A 23,007-nucleotide genomic window follows, 5' to 3' on the forward strand; every position below is an offset into this window, starting at 1 on the left:
CAATAAGAGAACTGTGTGGGGGGAAGTGTGTCTCTGTCGATGTCCTGTTCGATCATAATCACAGGATTGTAAAGACAAAAGGAAAGATGAAAGGTTACCCCGCTTGAAGTCACGATTTTTGAAAGTTGAGCCCACCCGTTGCAAATCAAGAGGATGCGGCTCTTCTGGGCAGATGTGAATCAGCTAGCCTTTGTTTTTCTGGGGCTGCAAGGACCCTACAAAAGGGGGAGCCCTAAGGCGAACACCCTGGAGCAGCAGGAGGTGGGGGGCGTTGGAGGTCTTCCGCAGAGAAGGACAACCTAGGTAGCATGCCCAGGCTTCCCCTGCTGCTGCTGCTCTGGGGCATGGGGGTTCACGTCTTCACAGCGCCTGCTGAAACACGAGAGCGAGATGCCACGATGGTCCAGGTAAATGCTGATTCCCACACGCCATCCTCACGTTTTCCAAGGTCAAGGTCTAGAAGCTCAAGCAAGTCTGGGATTCATTCTGGGGTAACTACTTTCTCTGAAACAGATTCCCTCATAACAAAACGAAACATCTCTTTACACATCTGTAGACATTTCTTTGGAAGAGGGAAACAGAGAGAGAGAGAGAGTCCTGACTACCTTAACACTGACTTCACAGTGTTATTATTTATTGGTAAGCCTCATAAAGGCTATGAAATCATCACAGATGCAGAAAGGTTTTTTCCCCCCTCTTTGCCCGAAATCTTCAAGACAAAAGAACTTCTCTATCCCCACAGTGAAATCCTGAAGATTTTCAGGAAGTAAATGAGAAGGGTTTCACGTTTCGTGTTTCGATATTTGCCTCCTTATCAGAAATACCTACAAAAGTACGACAACTTGAAGACTGGAACCAACAAATCTGGAAAGCAGAGAAACAGCGGTTTAGTGGTTGAGAAGCTGAAGCAAATGCAGAAATTCTTTGGGCTGAAGGTGACTGGGCGGCCAGAGCTGAGACCCTGCATGTGATGCAGCAGGGCTGGTGTGGGGTGCCCGACGTGGCTCCCTATGTCCTCACTGAGGGGAACCCTCGATGGGAACACACACACCTGACCTACAGTTAATGAGAACGGGCACCAGAGCGAGGACTCTCTTCCCCATCAGAGCCATGACAGAGGAGGTCTGACATGTCTCTGTTTTATTTTACGTGAAGGATTGAAAATTACACACCAGACCTGCCAAGAGCAGAGGTGGACTGTGCCCTTGACAAAGGTTTTCAACTCTGGAGTAATGCCTCCGTCCTGACCTTCACCAAGTTCTCTGAGGGTCAGGCAGACATAATGTTATCCTTTGGGGAGGTAAGCCCTTCTTATCTCCCAAATCCATTCTGGACTTTACCTCCTGATGCTCGCAAGCCTTCTCCACTGGGCTAAGGATGTTCTGGAGGGGTGTTGATTTCATGGGCCAAAGAAAGGAAGCTTCAAAGATCAAGAATAGCTTTGGGGGGCACCTGGTGGCTCAGTCGGTTGAGCGTCCAACCTCGGCTCAGGTCATGATCTCACTGTCCATGAGTTCAAGCCCCGCATTGGGCTCTGTGCTGACAGCTTGGAGCCTGGAGCCTGTTTTGGATTCTGTGTCTCCCTCTCTCTCTGCCCCATCCCCACTCATACTCTGTCTCTCTCTGTCTCAAAAATAAATAATTGTTATTATTATTTTTTAAGAATAGCTTTGGGCTCTTTGTCACCGCCCTCACCTTCCCCAGGGAAGCCAGACATAACGGGGATCCGCCCCTGCTGTCCTGTTCTTCACAGATCATGGTGATAAGTCCGACTTTGGCAGAATCAGAAGCCCGCTTGCTCATGTGTTCCCACCAGGAAGGGGCATGGGAGGAGGTGTTCATTTTGATGAGGAAAAAACATGGACCGATGACTTCAGAAGTGAGTCCACAAATTCTTCCTATTTCCCCCTTTTATGGGTCAGTGTTTTTCTACAAGAATGCCTTTAGTCAAGTGGGCCAGCTTTGTGATCAGCCTTAAATACTTTAGTAAACATAAGCTTTTATTAAAACTATAATTGCTTAGAAAGCCAATGGGAACTCTTTGATCTCATTTAATTTTTTTAAATGTTTTATTTACTTTTAAGACAGAGAGAGAAAGAGCATGAGTGGGGATGGGGCAGAGAGAGAAGGAGACACAGAATCTGAAGCAGGCTCTAGGCCCTGAGCTGTGAGCACAGAGCCAACGCAGGGCTCGAACACAGGAACAGTGAGATCATGACCTGAGCCAAAGTTGGACGCTTAACCAGCTGAGCCACCCAGGCACCCCTGGTCTCATTTATTTAAAATAAGGGAATATTATTTCTGCAAGTAATATCATTTTACCCACAAAAGTACGTTACTCTAAAAATGTTGCTAGGATGTTTTAAATCACACTGTCACAGATATTATTACATACCCAAATGGTTATTTTTGGTAAAGTGATTTGGGAGGATTTTTCTTGGTGCTTTCCTACGTTATCTAAATTTTCAGAAGTAGACATAGAAGATAATATAAGATTTAGGAGCAGAAAACAATAATACATTTCAATAGAATCCTATTATTCCTCTAGAATATAACACTTTCTACCTTATTTTATGATAGTTATTAATCAGTGGGATTTTTCTTTGTCAGTTGAGTTTCTTCCGGGAATTATACTAGTCCAATCTCAGAAATTCAGACTTCCCTCAGCCCACCTAAAATTATTAAGACATTCTTCTTTCTTTGACGAAACGTACACACACACATATACCCCACACAGACATACCACCAGCTACACACCAAATCTGCACAAAGAAAGTCAAAAATAAAGCTTCTGAGGTTTGGATGTTTATATTTCCCTCTTGGGTTCCTCAAAAGTGCATTCCAGTAATTGCAAACATGTTCTGTTGGTCTTTTTAGACTACAACTTGTATTATGTGGCGGCATATGAGTTGGGCCATTCCCTTGGACTACTCCATAGTGATGACATTGGCTCTTTGATGTTCCCCAGATACATCTACTATGGTGATGCCCTGCTGTCTCCGAAGGACATCGATGCCATCCAGGCCATCTATGGTGAGCACAAAGTAAAAATGCTGGACAAACAATTAGGGGTCTAGATGTGGGTTGCAAATAAACAGCTTTCAGCTGCGTCCTTTAACAAAGAGCCTTCGTTCTGTGGGGCAACTGGATGGCTCAGTCAGTTGAGCATCTGACTCTTGATTGTGGCTCAGGTCATGATCTCAGGGTGGTGAGATCAAGCCCTGGGTTGGGCTCTGTGACGAGTGTAGAGCCTGCTTGGGATTCTCTCTCTCTCTCCGCCCCTCCCCTGCTTGCTCTTTCGCTTGCTCGCCCTCTGTCTCTCTAAAATAATAAAAATAGAGGCTTCATTCTAAATGTTTTTGTGTTAACATAATATGCCAACTTGACTTACTTCAGAACTTCTATTTATTTTTTAGGACCTTCCAAAAATCCCATCCAGCCAAAAGAACCGCCAATCCCACGAGCCTGTGATAGCAAGTTAATATTTGATGCTGTCACCAAAATTCGTGGAGAATCATTCTTCTTTAAAAACATGTAAAAAAGAAAGAAAAAAAGAGGGGCCCCTGGGTGGCTCAGTCAGTTAAGCATCGGACTTCAGCTCAGGTCATGATCTCACGGCTCATGGGTTTGAGCCCCATGTCGGGCTCTGTGCTGACAGCTCGGAGCCTGGAACCTGCTTCGGATTCTGTGTCTCCCTCTCTCTCTCTCAGCCCCTCTTCCACCCATGCTCGCTCTCTCTCTCTCTTTCTCTCTCAAAAATAAATAAACATTAAAAATTTTTAAAGAGAGAAAGAAAGAAAAAAAGAAAGAAAGAAAGAATTGAAGAAAGAAAGAAAAAAATCACCATTAATACTGATTTATGCTTTTAAGTTGTTCTGACATTTTTGTTGAACGGTCTCTGTTTCTTTAGCAATATATTTTAATTGGTCATTTTAATAGTAGTGCATTTGCATGAAGTGATTTATTCTTCGAAAATTTTTATCACAGATAAGGGGCACCTAGCTGGCTCAGCCAGAAGAGCATACGACTCTCGACCTCAGGGTTGTGAGTTTAAGCCCCACGCTGGGTGTAGAAATTACTTAAACAAAAATAGAAAGAAGAAAAACAAATTTTTATCATAGGTAAGTCATTCAATCACCAGAAAATTCATAAAGTCAAAGGTATTATAAGGCTTCCACTCCACACTGGCCCACAGGCAAACTTGTGGGTTAGGCAGACAGACAGATCACAGGCTTGTCAGTAATGGAGCTGGAACTCGTCTTCCAACTCCTTTCACCAACCCCTGAGCTGTGAAACTCCTTTCACGTTTCTGCTGTCTGGGATGATAAACGTGTTAGTGAGTAGGAACAAATAGGTTCTTCCGAGCAACACTGCTCAAATCAGATGTCTACACCGCGCTGAGGGCAATGTAGTCTAGGGCCCGAAAAGGAAGGTCCAGGGGATGTCAAGAGCTGAGAGGGACTGATGGGGGCCAGTGCCAACACTGCAGGGGGCTTGGTGGTGGGTCCAGGGACTGCGAGCAGCAGCTGGGCCTGCTAGGAGGCTAACGAGGAAGGTTCTTTCCGGGACATGAGCCCTCTGGTCCTTCCCAAGGCTGGTGGCTCACTGTATGCTTCCATTTGGTGTCTATGGTCTTCAGAACACTCCCGTCAGCCCACGTAGAGCCTGTGCTGAGCTGTCACCCTGGTCCCCAGGACGTGACACAAACGCGGCAAAACTCCCAACCGGAAAACCCTACGATGGAGAAGCTTGGTCGGAGCCTCTCACACCTTCTTTAGCCTTGTCGGTCGGCCTGTGTCATCTGCTGGCATGTAGGATCTCTGTGAGATGAGACATCCCGCACGCAGAGGGCCCAGCATGTGGGGGGCAGACTCGTGTCCAGGGAAAAGAGCTGGTCATCAACCCAGGCTGCTGCGCTTACAATCTTTTCCTCTCTTCTGAATCAGGTCCTTCCTACGCACAGGTGTCTTCTACGAAACAGTGGATCCCGATGTCGTTTCTGACTTAGGTAACGGAGTAGACGCTGCTTATGAAGTTGCTAGAAGAGATGAAGTTTTATTTTTTAAAGGTAAAGCTTCCGGGGTTTTTTTTTGGTTGATGGGCTTATGAGTTACATGTTTCATCAGGTTTTTGTTGGTTGTTGAAAATTAAGGGGGCCATTTCCATAAGTCAAGAATCTTGAAACAGATCTAACGTGTGTGGAGAAAACAGGAGGGTTTATATACACACGAGGTCTCACGCTGCCTTCTTGTGAGGAGGTCGCGTGTTTGTGCTCATACTGCGGCATCATGACGTGCGATGCGCTGATGTGCTGGAGATGCTAAGCGAGCACATACCAAGTCCTTTGCCAGGAGCTGAGAGGGGCCTCCCGGGGAGACGCCATGGCCGCAGGACCCCTGTGCATCTGGGGAAGCCAGCCGCCTGCACCCCGGACAAATGCCTGGCTCGGGGACACCACACTTGGGAATAAAACCCTGTATCCACCTCTCGTGAATGAGTGTCTGCGGGAAAGCCTGACTACTGTCCTCAGAGCCCTGGGCACAGTGTTTTCATGCTTGGTTTTTCTGTTGACAGGTGGTAAATACTGGGCCATCAAGGGGCACCGGGCACTGTATGGCTATCCCAGGGACATCTACAGCTCCTTCGGCTTCCCCCAAAGGGTGAAGAAAATCGATGCTGCCGTTCACGAGGAGGAGACTGGGATGACGTACTTCTTTGTTGCCAGCGAGCATTGGCGGCAAAGACAGGCAGATCACTCAGCGGAAGGAGTTGCCTTTTTAAAAATCATTCTCAAACCCTGCAGAACCTCCATCCTCCCTTGGTGAATGGATGCAGCTAGACCAAGAGTCACTCGGAAGCCTCTCTGTTATCGTCACGCCATGTCTGTCCTTGCGAGGCAAGGGACCTGTAGGATGGAGTTGAAAAGGACGATAGAAAGCGGGAACAGAAAGGAACCTTCTTTCCCACGGTAGTTCTCCTTGATAGGGCAGACAATGGAGTCTGAGATAAAGTTTGAATCAGATTTTAGGGTTGATGCTGCTCTAGTCTGTTCCAGTCTCCCATAACCCTATTGAACTGGGACCCTTGCCAGTTGAAACCTATTATTTCCATGCTGGCAATGCACCCACTCACAACTGTCTACAGTGGTGGTTTTCTACAAAATGAAAATGAAGGCAGCCCCCACTTCTCAGATTTATTGTGAAGAGTTAAGGAAGCAGTATACTTAAACCACTCAGAACAGTGACTTGATACTTAATGCTGAGTATTACTTATTGTTATTAATCACACATTCTGAAATTTCTAATATTTTTTTTTTACCGGGTATGATGAAAACACGCAGTCCATGGATGTGGGTTTTCCCAAAGAGATAACTCAAGACCTTCCCAGAATTGGCAAAAAAGTTGATGCTGTCTTCCAAGATGGAGGTAAAGATGTCTCCCTTTCGTGGCCATAGAAATGACAAATGTACTGTTCCTTAGATATGAAAGCAAATTGCCTGTGTGGAAATGGATATTTTTTTTCAAGAGTTCATGTGTAAAATCACCATCTATTTGTTTCATAGGATCGTTACCTTTCATTTTCTTCCTAAGATTTCTATTTCTTTCGTGGAAAAAGGCAGTACAAATTTGATCCTAAAACCAAGCAAATTTTGACTGTCCTGAAAACCAACAGCTGGTTCCACTGCAGAAGTAAATGATGATTGACTATCACAAAGGAGAAAAGAAAAAATACCCCTGATGAGCCCAGGGGAGGTGTTTCCCTGAGGACCCAGATATTTCAGTATTTTATTCTTGTCTCTCGGTGATACTGAGGCACAGGCATATGAGTACAATCTGATTTAACCTCGATCTGGAGATAGTCTGGGTTAACGAGATTGTACTCCTTCACGAACTTCCACACCGTAGCTTGACCTGAGTGCTGAGGGTCTCATGGCTGTAGCTTATCCCTAGGTTTACCTACAGAAAAGCTTTTTGTCAATATTCTATGATATGTTAAGTAATTATGCTTCTCAAGATAACACCTTCTCACATGTTGTATCTGTAAGGCTAGGCAAGTTCACCATGAAGTTTATGGGAGGACAGGAGGTACAGAGTTTCAAGCACATTCCTTTCTCATGGCGGAGGCATCACCTGAGGGGAAGGGGCTGGTTATTGACCCACCTCTCTGGTTTTGATTATAAACTAAGCCTTAGGTCAAATAATGGAAGGGATTGGGACTGCCTGGCTGGCTCAGTTGGTAGAGCATGTGACTCTTGATCTCGGGGTGGTGAGTTCAAGCCCCACATTGGGCATAGAACTTACTTAGAAATATATATATATAAAGAAAAGAAAGAATAAAAATGAGCAGCTTTTTAATAAATAATCACAGTGGAAGGAATTTACTGAACTTTGGCTGGGGGTCCCGGAGGGAGCCCTGGATTCGGTAGGTTTATGTATATTCCCTCAGCCCTATTGAGGTGACTTCTCTCCAATTTCTCAGTGACAAAGTCCAGAGCCTGAAGCCAGCACATAGCCTCAAATTTACTGCAGAAACATGAGCGGGCTGCTTAGACTTCTCCGCTATCATCCTAGCTATCTTCATCAGGTTAGGAGCTGGTCCCCGAACAGTAGCCTGAGGGCTCTTGTCCTCCAGGGAGTGTTCCGTGCAGAGCACTCTGGGTGGGTCACATTATGCAGATACACTTTGCAGAGGCTAGTGATTGCTGCTGAAAAACAATCGAGACCGTGCAAATCCTCTCTTCTGCTCTTACAACTGATTTCTCTTAGGTTTCCTGATGCTGCTCTGTGCTCAAGGTGCCTCGATTTTATAGTGAACTATTTGTATAATGTTTGTGGTTGAGTATTTTCTTTTTCTGTTTACCAAGATAATAAATGCATGCTCAGTAATTCTGGGCAAGATGGCAAGCCGCCTGCGGGCTCCTTCCTGTGAATCAAAGGCGCAGAAGTAAGGGGAGGCCGGTGAATCCTAGAATAGACGCAAGCGGGGAGAAAGCCTGAGCGGCATGGGAAGAGGAAACAGCACCGCGATGGGTGAGGGACAGCTGCCTCCTTGCGGGGGCGGGATTGTGGAAGTGGGTTCTACTGCTGCCCCTTCTCTCACGCGTTGCTGTGGACCCCACATAGGCACGGCAGGCCTGGAAGGGGCAGGACGAGCGAGAGACGAGGGGTGAGGTCAGGGCAGTGACCCTATTTCACGCTCAGCGAAGGCTCAGGTCCCTACAAGGCCCTCCAAGCCTGCTCTCTCTGCACCTGGTTGTCTAGCGTTCCCCCTCTTGGTTGCTGCATTCCAGCTGCACTGGCTTCTTTGTTATTTGTGGAGCGTGTGACATGTATTCGGACCTCAGTGCCTTTTCACCACGATTCCCCCAAATACTTGCATGGTTGAGTCCTTCACGTCTCCTGCAACTCTGCTCAAATGTCCTTCTCAGGGGGACCATCGCTGGCTGCCTCTGTCAGTAGTACAGTGTGCACCACCCCTCCACAGAGACGCGGAGTCCTGACTGTCCTACACCACTCTACAGTGGTCACCTTCTAGCATATTCTGTAATTCAGTCTCTCCTTACATCTGGTGTTTACTGCCTGTCTGCCCTCTACAAAGCAGGCTCGTGAGGACAGGGGCCATTGTTAGTTTCTGTTTGATGTTTGTCATTGTTGTAATTCGGGAGCCAAGGAGGTACACGCAAAAACTTAACAAATTAATACAGAATTGAGGCGGGATGCCAGCGGAGCCGGGACGCCAGTAACAAGGTGTGGGGTCAGCTTGACCAGCTCCTGAAGGACCCGGCTCCCCGTCCCCCCAGCCCGGACACGGCAGCGGCTCCCAGAAATGCTCGGAGCCGGACACAGAATTTCTGAGTGGTTCCTGGTGGGGCGGGACCCACTGATGAGGATGAGAAAAATGAGAACAGTGGAGTGCGGACTGTCTTACCAAACATCTGCCCCAAGCTGCTTCCATTCTATCTTGGTCCAGCTCGCAGAGAACACGCCAGGACCCAGGCCTTAAAACCATCCACAGGGTCCAGGGAGACTGACAGTTTCGTGGAAATACGAGATCACAGGGGAAATGTGTGTTTCTAATACCTACATCTGACCAAGGACTTGGACCCAGTAGAGATAAAAAGTTCCTACAAAGCGGGGCGCCTGGGTGGCGCAGTCGGTTAAGCGTCCGACTTCAGCCAGGTCACGATCTCACGGTCCGTGAGTTCGAGCCCCGCGTCGGGCTCTGGGCTGATGGCTCGGAGCCTGGAGCCTGTTTCCGATTCTGTGTCTCCCTCTCTCTCTGTCCCTCCCCCGTTCATGCTCTGTCTCTCTCTGTCCCAAAAATAAAAATAAAAAAAAAAAAAAAAAAAAGTTCCTACAAAGCAATAATAAAATGACAACCCAAGTAAAAATACACAGAAGTCTTTTTTTTTTTAATTTACATCATTATTGCCTATAGTGCAATAATGATTTCAGGAATCGAATCCAGTGATTCATCACTTACATATGACACTGAGTGCTCATCCCGACAAGTGTCCTCCTTAATGCCCTTTGCCCATTTAGCCCATCCCCCACCCACAACCCCTCCAGCAACCCTCAGTTTGTTCTCTGTATTTAAGAGTCTCTTATGTTTTGTCCCCTCCTTGTTTTTATATTATTTTTGCTCCCTTCCCTTATGTTCATGTGTTTTGTATCTTAAATTCCTCATATGAATGAAGTCCTATGATATTCGTCTTTCTCTGACTAATCTCACTTAGCATAATCCCCTCTAGTTCCATCCACGTTGTTGCAAATGGCAAGATTTCATTCTTTTTGATTGCCGAGTAATACTCCATTGTATATATAGACCACATCTTCTTTATCCATTCATCAGTCGATGGACATTTGGGCTCTTTCCATACTTTAGCTATTGTCGATAGTGATGCTATAAACATTGGGGTGCATGTGCCCCTTCAGAACAGCACATGTTTATCCTTTGGATAAATACCTAGTGGTGCAATTGCTGGGTCATAGGGTAGTTCTATTTTTAGTTTTTTGAGGAACTTCCATACTGTTTTCCAGAGTGGCTGCACCAGTTTGCATTCCCACCAGCAGTGCAAAAAAGGTCCTCTTTCTCTGCATCCTCGCCAACATCTGTTGTTGCCTGAGTTGTTAATGTTAGCCACTCACATCTAATGTTAGGTGCGAGGTGGTTTCGATTTGTACTTCCCTGATGATGAGTGATGTTGAGCATCTTTTCATGTGTCTGTTTGCCGTCTGGATGTCTTCTTTGGAAAAGTGTCTATTCATGTCTTTTGCCCATTTCTTCATTGGATTATTTGTTTTTGGGTGTTGAGTTTGATAAGTTCTTTATAGATTTTGGATACTAACCCTTTATCTGATATGTCATTTACAAATACCTTCTCCCATTCCGTTGGTTGCCTTTTAGTTTTGCTGAGTGTTTCCTTCACCATGCAGAAGCTTTTTATCTTGATGAGGTCCCAATAGTTCATTTTTGCTTTTGTTTCCCTTGCCTCCAGAGACATGTCGTGTAAGAAGTTGCTGCAGCCAAGGTCAAAGAGGTTTTTGTCTGCTTTCTCCTCTAGGATTTTAATGGCTTCCTGTCTTACCTTTAGTTCTTTCATCCATTTTGAGTTTGTTTTTGAAAAATACACAGAAGTCTTAATCAAATCAAACTCTTCATAAAGGAAGACATATAAATGGCCAATAAACACATAAAAAAGTACTTAACATCATTAGTTATCAAGAAAATAAAATTCTTATAAGGCATTACTACAAAACCACTAAACTTATTGATATGAATGACTGAATACACTCAATGAGGAGCTAGAATATCTATACCTTTCCTACGATATGGAAGTCACTCACAAAGTTAAATATTTACCTACCTTATGACCTCTTCAATATATTTTCCCGGGATAAATGAAAACACAAACCTACAAGAAGCTTGCTTGGGAAGGCTCGTAGAAGCTTATGCATGTAGCCCAAATCTGGAAGGAGTATATTCACGTGGTACAATACCATAAAAAAGGAGTATAAATGATCTACGAGTATACACCACCACACAGATGAAGCTAAAAACTATTATTCCAGGCAAGGACTACATATGCTTGGTTCCATTTGGATGACCTTATTGATTAGGAAAAGTAATCTGTAGGGAAAGAAATAAGAACAGTGGTTGAGTCTAGGGAAGGATTCAGATCGGGTGAGAAAGGCCATAGAGATCTTTCTAGGGCGATGGAAATGTTCTAGTTCTTCATGGGGGGGTGGGTTACATGGGCAGGTACATTTGTAAAATTCACTGAATTATGCACTTAAGACTTGTATCCTTCACTGTATGTCAGTATCTCAAAAATATTTAAACCAAAAAGAAACTAACAGAAAAAAGAAGTCTTAATCATTAGATAACTACTAAAATAATTAGAAATAGTGATTTACAAATCTTCCCCCAAACACTGGCCCAGATAGTTCTATGGATTTTTTTGTGCAAAAATTCATTTCAAGGAACAGATGGCTCCAATATTACATGAACTCTTTCAGAGAAAACAGTGTGTATTCTACTATTACACACAGCAAATACGGACACACTTCACTCATTGTCCTATTAAATAAATGCAAATAAGACAAAACGGCCTACATCATTGATGCTTATTCCACATAGTCTTGGATACCTGGCTGACAATTAGGACAAGGAAAAAAAAACAAGAAAAAAAATAACATGAGTTATAAGGATCAAAAGGGAAGAGTCCAAATTACCATTATTAGCAGGTCATTTGATCACTTCCACAGAAAAGCCAAAAGAGGGGCGCGTGGGTGGCTTGGTCGGTTAAGCGTCCAACTTTGGCTCAGGTCATGATCTCACGGTCCGTGAGTTCGAGCCCCGCGTCGGACTCTGTGCTGACAGCTCAGAGCCTGGAGCCTGTTTCAGATTCTGTGTCTCCTTCTCTCTCTGCCCCTCCTCTGTTCATGCTCTGTCTCTCTCTGTCTCAAAAATAAATAAACGTTAAAAAAAAATTAAAAAAAAAGAAAAGAAAAGAAAAGAAAAGCCCAAAAGATCAAAACTCCTCAGACAGGTCAGACCTTTCAGTGTTCCCAAATATAACATCAACGCATCAAAATCACTTATGCTCCTACACATTCACAATAAACAAGTAGATAAAATATAGAAAATAAAATACTGATAGCTACAGGAAAATCTATAAATCTAGGAAGTAATCTAGCAAAAACAGAGTAAGACCTCAATAAATAAAATTTTCAGACCCCTATTAAAGATAAAACAAGAAAAGCTAAAAAAAAAAGAGAGAGAGAGAGAGAGAGAGAAAGAAAAGAAAAAAAAAAGCTGATGACCTACTACTCCAAAGATGACCAATTTTCCCCAACTTAATTTGTAAGTGTAATGAAACTTCAATTAAATCCCAATGGGATTCTTTAGGAAACTTGAAAAACTGATTTTGAAGTGTTTACAAAGAAATAAAAGCAAAGACAGAGAGAGTCCCTCCCGCCAGACATGTTACAAAACCACTGCGTCGCCAGGCGCAGAATGGATACAGAAGCAGAGATAGAAGGAAGCTAACAGAACCAAATATGAGTCCAGAAACACATCCTTGGTGTGACAGAGGTAGCGTCACTAACTCGAAGGAAAACAACGGATTATTATACGATGCCCTGGAGAAGACTGCATGGAATCCAGGAAAAAACCCAGATGCGTTAGATCTCTCCTCAGGTGTTCATGATTTATACATTTCACCACGTGTTTCCGGTCCTCTCCTGCTGGACACAGGGAAGGGTTACACGTTCCAGCCCATTTGCAGTGTTTTGGGGTCAGATCACTAGTTCTGGACAGTGAATTGGCAGTGTCCACCAATGGCAGACGTGTGAGACGAACCTCTGTTGCTTCGAGAGACATTAAAGAATTCAGGGCTTCTAATCCTAGAATAATTTAGCCTATCCTCTCTGATATAAACCACGTACAAAATTAAACTTCGAATGGATTTAAAATCTCAACGTGAAAGACAAAACTCTAAAAATAATTGTAAAAAGGATAGGCAATTTTTGCCACCTTAACGTGGGGAAGAAGGTCTCCAACAACACCAAAAACGCTGAAGCTCTATGGGGTGGGGCTGATAGGTTCGACCACATCAAAATTTCGACCGTATACCCGGGTAGCCAAGAGCAGGTAAAGGCATATCCAACTGTGCAATCAGAAAAATAGGAAATGTAGACAGGTTGTAGATTTCTACCCATCGAAATGGCAGAAATTGGAAGTTCTGGTAATCCTAAGGGCTCGTACAAACATGGGGGGTGGGGGAAAGATGTTCATTCTAGCTGGTGGCACCACTCTGCCCGAACCCCAGTGATTCCACTGCTGGGTGTTCATTCCGATCACGGTCCACAGGAGAACTGTCGGAGGGTGACAGTTAGAGCAGGGTCGGTGACAACAGGGAGCTAGCCGCGGCCTGGGGACCTTTGCTGGGAGCTGACCAGGGGGATGGGACACATCCCCGCACGCGATCGAAATATCAGAATACCACGCAGCGGTGGGGGGGCCACACACCAAACAGCACCAGACCAGCAGGGACTGACTCGAAGGCCAAGTGTGAGAATGAAGAGCCAAGGCCAGTGCCATTTATAAAAATAGAGAGTTTACACACAAAACAGGGCCATATGCTTTTCAAGAGATACGTGCAAATTTACATGAACCTTTGGAAGGAAACTGGGAGGATATATATTAAATACATTAGGTATTTGGTTTTTGTTCGGTGGCAAATCCTTTTTTAAGTTTGTATTTAAATTCCAGTTAGTTAACACAGTGTAATACTGGTTTCGGGTGCACAGAACGCGACTCAACACTCTGCACGTCACCCGGTGCCCGTCACAGCAAGTGCCCCCTTAATCCCCATCACCTGTTCCCCCATCCCCCCCCACCTCCCCTCTGGTGACCATAAGTCTGTTCTCTATAGTTAAGAGTCTGGGTCTCAGCTGGCTCTCTGTTTCTTTTATTTCCTTCCATTTGCTTGCCTGTTTTGTTTCTTAAATTCTGCGTACGAGTGAAATCACGTGGTATCTGTCTTTCTCCAACTGACTGGCTTCACTTAGAATAATCCTCTCTAGCTCCATCCACATTGCTGCAAATGACATTTCATTCTTCTTTTTTTTCCTTTTTTTTTTTTTTTTTTTTTTTTTTTTTTTAGGTAGGCTTTACTCCCAGCAGAGCCCGACATGGGGCCCGTCCCGGGGCTGGAACCCACAACCCTAAGATGAAGACCTGAGGTGAGATCAAGAGTCGGGTGCTCAACTGTCTGAGCCACCCAGATGCCCTAACTTCATTCTTCTTTATATCTGAGTAATATTCCATGGGGGGGGGGGGGGCGTGTTTTAGGTGTGGTGTGGGTAAAGAAGAAAACAGTGATAAAAAAAATAAAAGGAGTAACATAGACTAGTGAGGATAGTACGGCCTGAGGAGGAGAAAAAAAACAGAAAATAAGAAAATGGAAAAAATGGAAAAGAGAGGGGAAGAGGAGAAAGAAAAATTGAAAGAAAACTTTAAAAGCCCTAAACATTCCAAAAATAAATCATTTATAACGTTACCACCCAATGTTAAGCACCGTGAATATTTTGGCTCATAAACTTGTACTATTTTGATGCTTACGTTTTTCTTTATGAATATGGAAACACATTGTACCCAGGTTTCTATCGCCTGGATTTTCCTCCTAGCAAATGTCATGATATCAAGTAGCCTCTATATCATATTAAGTGAAAAAAGTCCTTACTGACCACCTACTATGTGGATGCTGCTTTATGCGCTTCGGCGGCATTGGCAACATAGTGAGAGCTGCCTTCATGGGGTTCACACTTCTGCTCAGGGAAGACAGACACAGAGTCAACGTAATTTAAAAAGAAAGCCTGTAGGAGGATGATACACGTTAAGGGGGAGCACGCAGGACGAGCGAAGGAAGAGTGTTGGGCACGGGGGTCCGCCGATCCCCGTAGCGTCGCAAGCAATAGGGTGAGCACTCACAGACCAGGTGTCCCTTGAGGGGAGACTCGGAGCACAGGAACGGGGCACTGATCGCCTGGGGGAGCTTGCTTGGCACAGGTCACCAGCCAGGGGGGACGCCCCAGGAGGGGACAGGCACCCCGGTGCACGTGAGAGCCGCGTGGCAGCGTGGCTCCGGCTGAGCGAGGAAGCCAGGCGTGGGAACTGAGGCAGCAGACGGGCCGAGCGGACAGGTCACCGTGGGCCGGTGTGAGGACTTTGACTTGGAACCCGGACGCCAGGAGCCAGGAGCACGCTGACCAAAGCAGTGCACGCTCACTGCTGCCGGAACACACGCCGCGAGGCACCAAGAATACAAGCAGGAAGCCGGGTGTCCGGGCACGAGATGACTGCGGTTCAGACCACGGTGGCAGCAGGGGACACACGTGACAGAAGGCACTTGTAGGTGTCCTGTTCTCCTCACAGACATCTCTTTTCTCGCAGGTTCTACTGGGCCCTGTCCTATCGGTGGGAGGTAGTTACTAAGCCTTCAACTGTTATTTGACGGACAAAATGTTTTCCTTTTACCATTTCCAAAGCAAATTGTGACTCACTGGGCCTCTGGGGACCTGCATATGAGGCCCACCTGTGACCCAGCATCCAATGCATTCGCTGAGCTGCTCTTGGTGAGAAAGCTGCGTGGCTTGGCAGCTGGGGGGACAGCCTGTGTGCCGGCCACCCCGTCACCCGGAGACCTGGCCCGGCAGCTGGGGGGGACAGCCTGTGTGAAGCACGTTCAGGCACTGAGTGCTGGCCACTGCGTGACCACGTGTGGCCTCTCAGTGAACCTTGTACAACTGCTACCCGCAGCGTGACATCAAGAAGATGCTCTTCAGTCCCCGAGGGACAAAACTGCTTCGGGACTCCGTGGCTGCTCCGTGAATTCCCTGCTCTGTGTTCTCACCCACAGCAAACTGCGTTTGAACGAGCTTTGGCTGAGTCCCTAGTGCCCAGTCGTCCAGCTACCCTGCCTTGTTCAGAGCCTGGCCCGTCCTCCCCAAATGAGATGGTGGCGGTCTGTGCTTACGTTCCCATTCAGGGGCTGCCCGAGTGGACTCTGGGCGCCCTCTCCTGGCCTCGCACGGGCGTGACCAGCTCCAGCCACACCAGGGGGTACTGGTGTCCGGCATCCAGGTTTCCATGGCTTCCACGAGCCCAGCTCCGGGGTGTCTGGCATTTTACACTGGATACGCCGGAGTCCTGGAAGCTCCTCCCGTAACTCATGGCAAGCTCCCGTATGTGCCACGAACACACAGAAAACTCCCTGTGTGGAGAGAACAACGCGATGACAGCTGTCACCTCTGGCGGAGGCTTAGGAGGATCACACTGATCTGTCGTGCTTAGGAGTGTTTGAAATTGCTTTTCACAGAAACGTGTGTAGTCCTGTATTACTAGAATATTTTCAATGATTTTTTGTGAGTCCTGTGAACTTCAGTTTATGACCTGCTTTCCATCCGCTGCCTCTAGGACGCACGGCTGTCCTGGGAGATCGTCTCTCACACGACTGACAGAAAACGGTCACTCTCGCTCCGGGTGCCGGGCAGTGGGCTGAGCGCCTCCCGTCACACCTGCACCTGCCTGGAGTCTTTACAGCGTTCCGGCCAGGGGGGCACCACTGAGGAGACCCAGGCTTCGGGATGGGACCCCGCGGCAATAAGTGGCTCATCAGGGATGTGAAACCGAGGCGCAGAGACTGAGGAACCTGTCCAAGGTCAGGTGAATGGAGGTGGGGGGTGGCAAAAGGTCAAACCCAGGCCTCCAGACCTTGGCCCCACCTGCAAAAGAGAGACTGGCCGCCTGTGAGGACACCAGGCTCTTCAGTTCGGGCTCCACCCCCTTGCCCTAGGCAATCACACTCGCAGAACTGGGGAGAAGGAAGAGCCAGAAGGTCCCCGTGGGGAAGGTCCCCATGGTGACCTCAGTACACCATTTAAACAATCCTGAGATGACAGGTCAACTCTGGTCTGTGACTTCGCTGAGCTCCAACAGAAATAGCTTCGGAGGTGGCGTTATAAAACCAAACCTGGGCCCCCAACTCCATTTACCTGTTAGCTGGGTGACCTTGAATCACTCGCTTAACCTGTTTACATGAAAGTGACTTTGCAAAGGCTCTGAGGACAACCCCTGACCTATAACGGGTGTCTAGTAGACATTTACGTGGCACAGTCTTCCTATCCAAAGTCAAACTGAGGACCGGGGTGGATGCAGGTGGTCCTGGGATTTTAGGACATAATCTCCTCAAACCCCAGGCCAACCCACAGATCCCCAGGCGCAATCACCCCACACAGTTACTAACCGCCTCCCGCTGAAAATGTTCCCGTTGAAAATGATGGCCTGCGGGAGGCGGACAAGAGCCCCCAAACGCCCGAATTCCAGGATGCCTAATCCCTGAAATCTGTGAACACGTTTGCTTACGTGGCTGAGCAGACTTTACAGGTGTGAATAAGGTTGAGGACCTTGACGTGGGGGAACCGCCTGGGTTATCCAGGTGGCCTCAATCCAATCGCGCAAATCCTTAAAGTGGAGAAACCCTTGCTGGTCGGGGCAGGAGGTGAGGCAGGGAGAAGAGGTGGGGAGAAGCAGGCTGGCTGGCTTTGCAGCCGCAGCAAGGGGCCACGGCCAAGGTGTGCAGGCCGCCCTGGAAGCTGGGAACATCTCCTCTGGAGCCTCCAGGAGGGACCGGAGCCCTGCTCACAGTTGGGTTGTAGTCCGGAGAGGCCCCCAGCAGATCTGTGACCACAGAACGGTGAGATGATCCAACGTCTTGTTTCAAGGGCACCGAGCTCGTGGGTAACTTGTTAAAGCAGCCAGAGGAGGCTGGGGCACTGCCCGGGACACACCAGTCGTCAGGGGGTAGGCTGTGTTTTTCTGGTATTTTAGGCCGAAAAAATTAGTTGAGATTCATTGACCCAGACGAGAACAGAGTCTAGTGGGGACTTTGCAGGTGGGAGGCAGAGCTAGTCCAGAGGGGTTCCCCTCGACCCAGGCGGGGGGACGGGCTGGGGGGCGGGGGGCAGGGGGTGAGGAGCAGGGGTGCCGTGTGATGGTGTGAGGGTGTACGGAAGGGGGCGCACGGAGCAGGGGCGTGGTGTGAGGGCGCACCGAGCAGGGGGCGCTCAGAGCAGGCCCTAGCCCCCAAGGAAGGCTGACCGCGAGGACAGGAGCTCGGGGGAGGGGGGGGGGGGTTCCGCCCCAGGGGACACCCGCTGCTGGCAGACAAGGACAGGCCGTGTGGCAGGGTGCCTGCTGCTGCAGAAACGCGGGCACGTCCGTGGACACCGCGGGGCGGTTCCCAGGGTCCTGGGGTGACGGGCGTCACAGGTGACGTCATCTCGCGGGATAGCTGGCCGGGAGGCTGGACACCGGACGGGAGAAGCTTCAGGAAAGACTCCGCTCCGGAAAAAGGAAATCAGAAACCGCAGCCACAGGCCAGGCCGGCTGACGGGAGGAGAGAGACTTTGGGGAGATCCACTCAGAGGCTTCCTGCCTCCAGCAGAGCCGCCTAGAGAAGTGGCATCGTGCCCTGGTGGGGACAGGTACTGACCATCCGTGCGGTCTCACCCTCCCCGCGCTCCGCCTGGGAGGAAGCACAGGCTGGAAGACCGGGCAGGGGTGGGGGTGGGGGGCTCCCGCTGCCGCCTGCAGCCATCCTGCACGCGCATGGCCGCCACAGCTGCTCCTGTGCCCCACCTGTCACCCGCGGGACCACCCCCTCACTCATCGGGGCCCTGGATGTTGGCGGTGTGGACGCCCCAGGGCACGTGTGTGACGCGACGGTACCTCCGGCCTCCTCCACGTCCTTCCTCCCCATCCAGCCTGCCCCCCGGAGCTGTGTCTCCTCGTCCTGGAGGAAGACCCAGGTCACCATGCCCCTCACCCAAACTCCATCCCCCCCCGGGTCTGCCCTGGAGGCTGTGGCCAAGGTTACCTGCACTGACTCGGCTCAGGAACCGACGGCGGCGGCTTCTCAGCGGCCTGTTGACGCTCAGTCCTGTCCCCTCCACCGCTGGGTTCCAGCCCCCGCTGCAACTTGCTTGTCTTAATAAGCTGGACACACATTCACCAGGAACCGTGTTAACCCCCTGGTACAACCCAACCTTCCTCCTCTGTCCTCCCTAACCCACCGCAACCCATCCACCCCAGCCTCCATCCCAAAATCCAGCCCACGTTCAGAATTCACCTCCTGGGCTTTGCTGAGCTCCCCAGTAGGATGTGACTGTTCATTCTTTTCAGCCCTGGAGGTGTGATGGTCCCCTCTCTTGTCACATGTTCTCAATCCTCTTTGCAGCAAAGATTTTTTCTTTTCTTTTTTAAGTTTTTTATTTATTTTTTTTTTTTTTGAGAGAGAGAGAGAGAAAGCACATGTGGGGGAGGGGGCAGAGAGAGCGAATCCCAAGCCAGCTCACTGTCAGCCCAGAGCTTGACCCTGGGCTCCCGCTCCCTGAGAGCATGACCTGAGCCCAAGTCGAGAGTCGGACGCTCAACCGACCGAGCCACCCAGGCTCCCCACCGCAAAGGTCCTGAACTCCTTTTCTGAGTCACCCGGGATGCTCTCTAAATTGGCACATGCCTGGGAACCTCCCCAGAGACTCGGGCGCAGCAGCTGGAGCGGGGTGCACCTATCTGAGTTTAATGCACATCCTGAGGGTCAGCCAAGAGGGAGAACGGTTACCTCGTTTTGAGTTTTTCCTCCCTGGGAGCAAAGGGGAGAGATGCTTGGAAGGATCCACAGAAAGGCCCATTTGGTGGCATCTCTGAACCTCCTTGTCCTTAACTTTAAGATGAGGATGCCAACCCCTACTTCCTCGGGTGGTTATGAAGCTTACGGGAGGTGAGAGAGACTGAACACCCGAGACCGAGTCCAGACGCCCCACGCACACCTTTACCTCCGCCAACGGCAAAGACCGCTGGCTCGGCGCGGGGGGTCATTCATGATGATTGGAGTGATTTCTATCCTAACCACTTGTGCTCTGCACAAGGAGTTACCACATGTCCTCTGGCTGCACCGGGCTCTGGACACGGACAGAAACTGCATGGAAGTTATTTCGTCACTCGGTGGCTTAACCGCGAACACTTCTCTTTCTGGAAAAGAGCTTTTCGACACTGCGACCTCGGTTCGCAAATGGAAGCGCGGCCACCGCGTTCATCCCCCAAAGAGGACACCGCCCTGGAGGGTGTCCACAGGTGGTCACCTGCAGCGTCTCCTCTAATCGTCCTGAGGCCGTGCGAGGTGTCCAACGTGTGGAACTCACGACAACAGGAGAGCTGTGAGGAGTTGCACGAGTAGGAAGTGGCAAAGCTAAAAGTCGAGCCCACTGGGCACAATGTCAAGCGCAGTGTTGTTTACGCTTCACCACAACCGACCCCAACAATCACCCTGCTAACCGGCTCACGTGTGTAGACCTCCATCCTGATCACAGAGTTAAAATGCGTGAGGCACAGGACGCGTTCCTTGGCTGCTATGAAGCAGATTAGCCGTGTGCCACGCGGGGTATACTTCCAGGCTTGGTGACCTTGTTTCCTACCCCAGATCACGTTCCTGTTAGCAAACTCCCACTCCGCCTCAAAATTCAGGCACACATCCACATGTCCGGCTTTCCCTGCCACCTATGCCCATCCCAGCTGCCTGGACCCATTTTTTTTTTTTTTTTTTTTTTTTTAATTAAACAGAAAACAGACTAAATCTTGCAGTTTCGGTTCTTTGGGGCTAAGATGCAAAAGCGAACTACAACGGTACAACTTGCGGTCGCTGCTGGGGGACAGCATATCGGATCATCAGACGAGGTTGCTGCCCAAGACGGAAATAGGGAGGCCCACCCTTGCCTTGGATCGTCTGTCCAGAACTTAATTTCCTCCATCTTCTTACTCAATCCCAAACGCCTCTTCTACAGAAGAAAGCCTTCATTTTCTAACAAATCGTTTGCTTTTTTTTTTCCAAGTAAGTTGACTTAAAAGGCAAATAGCCCCTAAATTCACACTAAAGTGTAAATGACTGACAGTCGACCTTTCCACGTAGTACATTTTCTGAGGGTAGAGGGCCTGAAAGCAGTGTGGGCTCCAGGCATCAGAAGGGGTGAGGCACGGATGGCAGGCAGACAGGCAGTGGTCACGTGTGAAGGAAGGACTCAAAACCTGGAGGCCCAGAAAACTTACATCGTCTTTTCCACCTCTCGTCGCAGCTCCAGAAGCGTAGGTGACAAACGACAGGAGCATCTGGTGTAGAAAATCATGATTCTACAAGTCCACACGTAACCATGTGTTCACGGCATCGGGCCCTGCCACCCTCTGTCCCCACACAAGGTCGTTACGGTATTACTGACTGTATTCCTCACCTGTGCTTCCCATCTCCAACTTATCTCTTTGATAACCATGGGTTTGTATCTCTTCCCCCTTTACCCACCTCTTCTGTCTCCCCGTCCCCTTCCCTCGGGCCACCCCTCATCCTCCATATTTGAGTCTGTTTCTGTTTTTGTGGTTGTTTGTGCATTAGGGTTTTGTTTTTTTTTTTAAGGTTTAAGGTTTTATTTTTAGGTAATCTCCACACCCAACATGGGGGTCGAACTCACGACCCCACGATCCAGAGTCACATGCTGCATTGACTGAGCGAGCCAGGCACCCCTCATTTGGTTTTTTAGATTTCAAATATAAGTGAAATCATATGGTATTTGTCTTTCTCTGACTTATTTCACTTAGCATAATACACTCTCGGTCCATTCATGTTGCCACAATGACAAGATTTCATTCTTTTTTATGGCTGAGTAATATTCTATTATATATAATTATCCTATTATATATAATTTTTCACTATATATTATATATCTGTGTTATATATATCCCATCTTCTTTATCCATTCATCTATCTACGGATACTTACGTTGCTTCCATATTTGACTGTTGTAGATAATGCTGCAGTAAACATAGGGGTGCATATATATATATTAGTGTCGTCCTTTTCCTTGGGTAAATACCCAGAAGTGCATTACTAGAACATAAGGTCCTTCTATTTTTATTTTTTTGGAGAATTCTGTCTAGCATAACCTTTATACAAACACCACAAGTTTTGGATTCTTGCATAAATCACTGACCAGGATGTTCAGAAGAAAGTGCCTTTAGGAACCTTATAAACAAGCCAATGCGTCAAAATATCTCAACACAGGGTAGACCAGTGTTCAGGCAACCTTAGTGGGCAGAGGATTTGTCACTAGAGATCTAAACTGGGGGAAGCGGGGCACCTGGGTGGCTCAGTCGGTTAAGCGTCCGACTTCGGCTCAGGTCATGATCTTGCGGTCTGTGAGTTCAAGCCCCGCGTCAGGCTCTGTGCTGACAGCTCAGAGCCTGGAGCCTGTTTCAGATTCTGTGTCTCCCTCTCTCTCTGACCCTCCCCCGTTCATGCTGTCCCCCCCATCTCAAAAATAAACGTTAAAAAAATACTTTAAAAAAAAATAAACTGGGGGAAGCCACATCCTGATTAAGTTGTGCGCCTGGGACGGTTGACATGATCACGACCTTAGAACGGCTTGAAAAACCCGAGGAGGTTGCACACGCATTCAGGGCCTGGGCTTCTGCAACTGTGCACGTTTGCCTCGTGTTTGCCCTTCAAGGTCCAGTTCTAGCTCGACCTCGTCCATGAAGCCTTCCTTGATTCCACCTTCCCCCACCATGGCTTTGTCCTCCAGACTCCCATAGCATTTCATCCCAACCCCTCTGACCTTCTCTCCCATAATCGAGTACCCGTCACAGCACCTGGCATATGCTGGGTCACAGGAAACATTTGGGTGAATGCAGGAATCTACACCAGGAGCCTTAATCTGCTGCCCAGATATGTTCTAACCTGAGACGGATTTCTTTGGATTTTTCCAAAGCTCATGAGAAACTTCTAGAGGGACCCGAACTAAGTACTATATAGCATCCCAAACAAAAGCCTATTTCCATATCAACACATGTCCTATGTCGTAAACATTGGTCATGTTGACAAACACATTTATACACCAC

General features: G+C 48.1%; 1 protein-coding gene across 1 annotated transcript; it reads left to right on the forward strand.

Annotated features, from left to right (window-relative positions):
• The first annotated feature begins 308 nt into the window (after nt 1-308).
• Nucleotides 309-6,697, forward strand: LOC132660775 (interstitial collagenase-like). The gene is given in 11 exon segments (XM_060604561.3): nt 309-407; nt 819-948; nt 951-1,060; nt 1,154-1,304; nt 1,754-1,879; nt 2,878-3,033; nt 3,417-3,534; nt 4,947-5,068; nt 5,575-5,736; nt 6,321-6,425; nt 6,591-6,697. Coding segments are annotated over 11 exon segments (1,386 nt in total).
• The last annotated feature ends 16,310 nt before the right edge of the window (nt 6,698-23,007 follow it).

The sequence above is a fragment of the Panthera onca genome, chromosome D1 (genome assembly GCF_046562875.1).
Source record: "Panthera onca isolate mPanOnc1 chromosome D1, mPanOnc1 haplotype 2, whole genome shotgun sequence".
Taxonomy (NCBI): Eukaryota; Metazoa; Chordata; class Mammalia; order Carnivora; family Felidae; genus Panthera; species Panthera onca.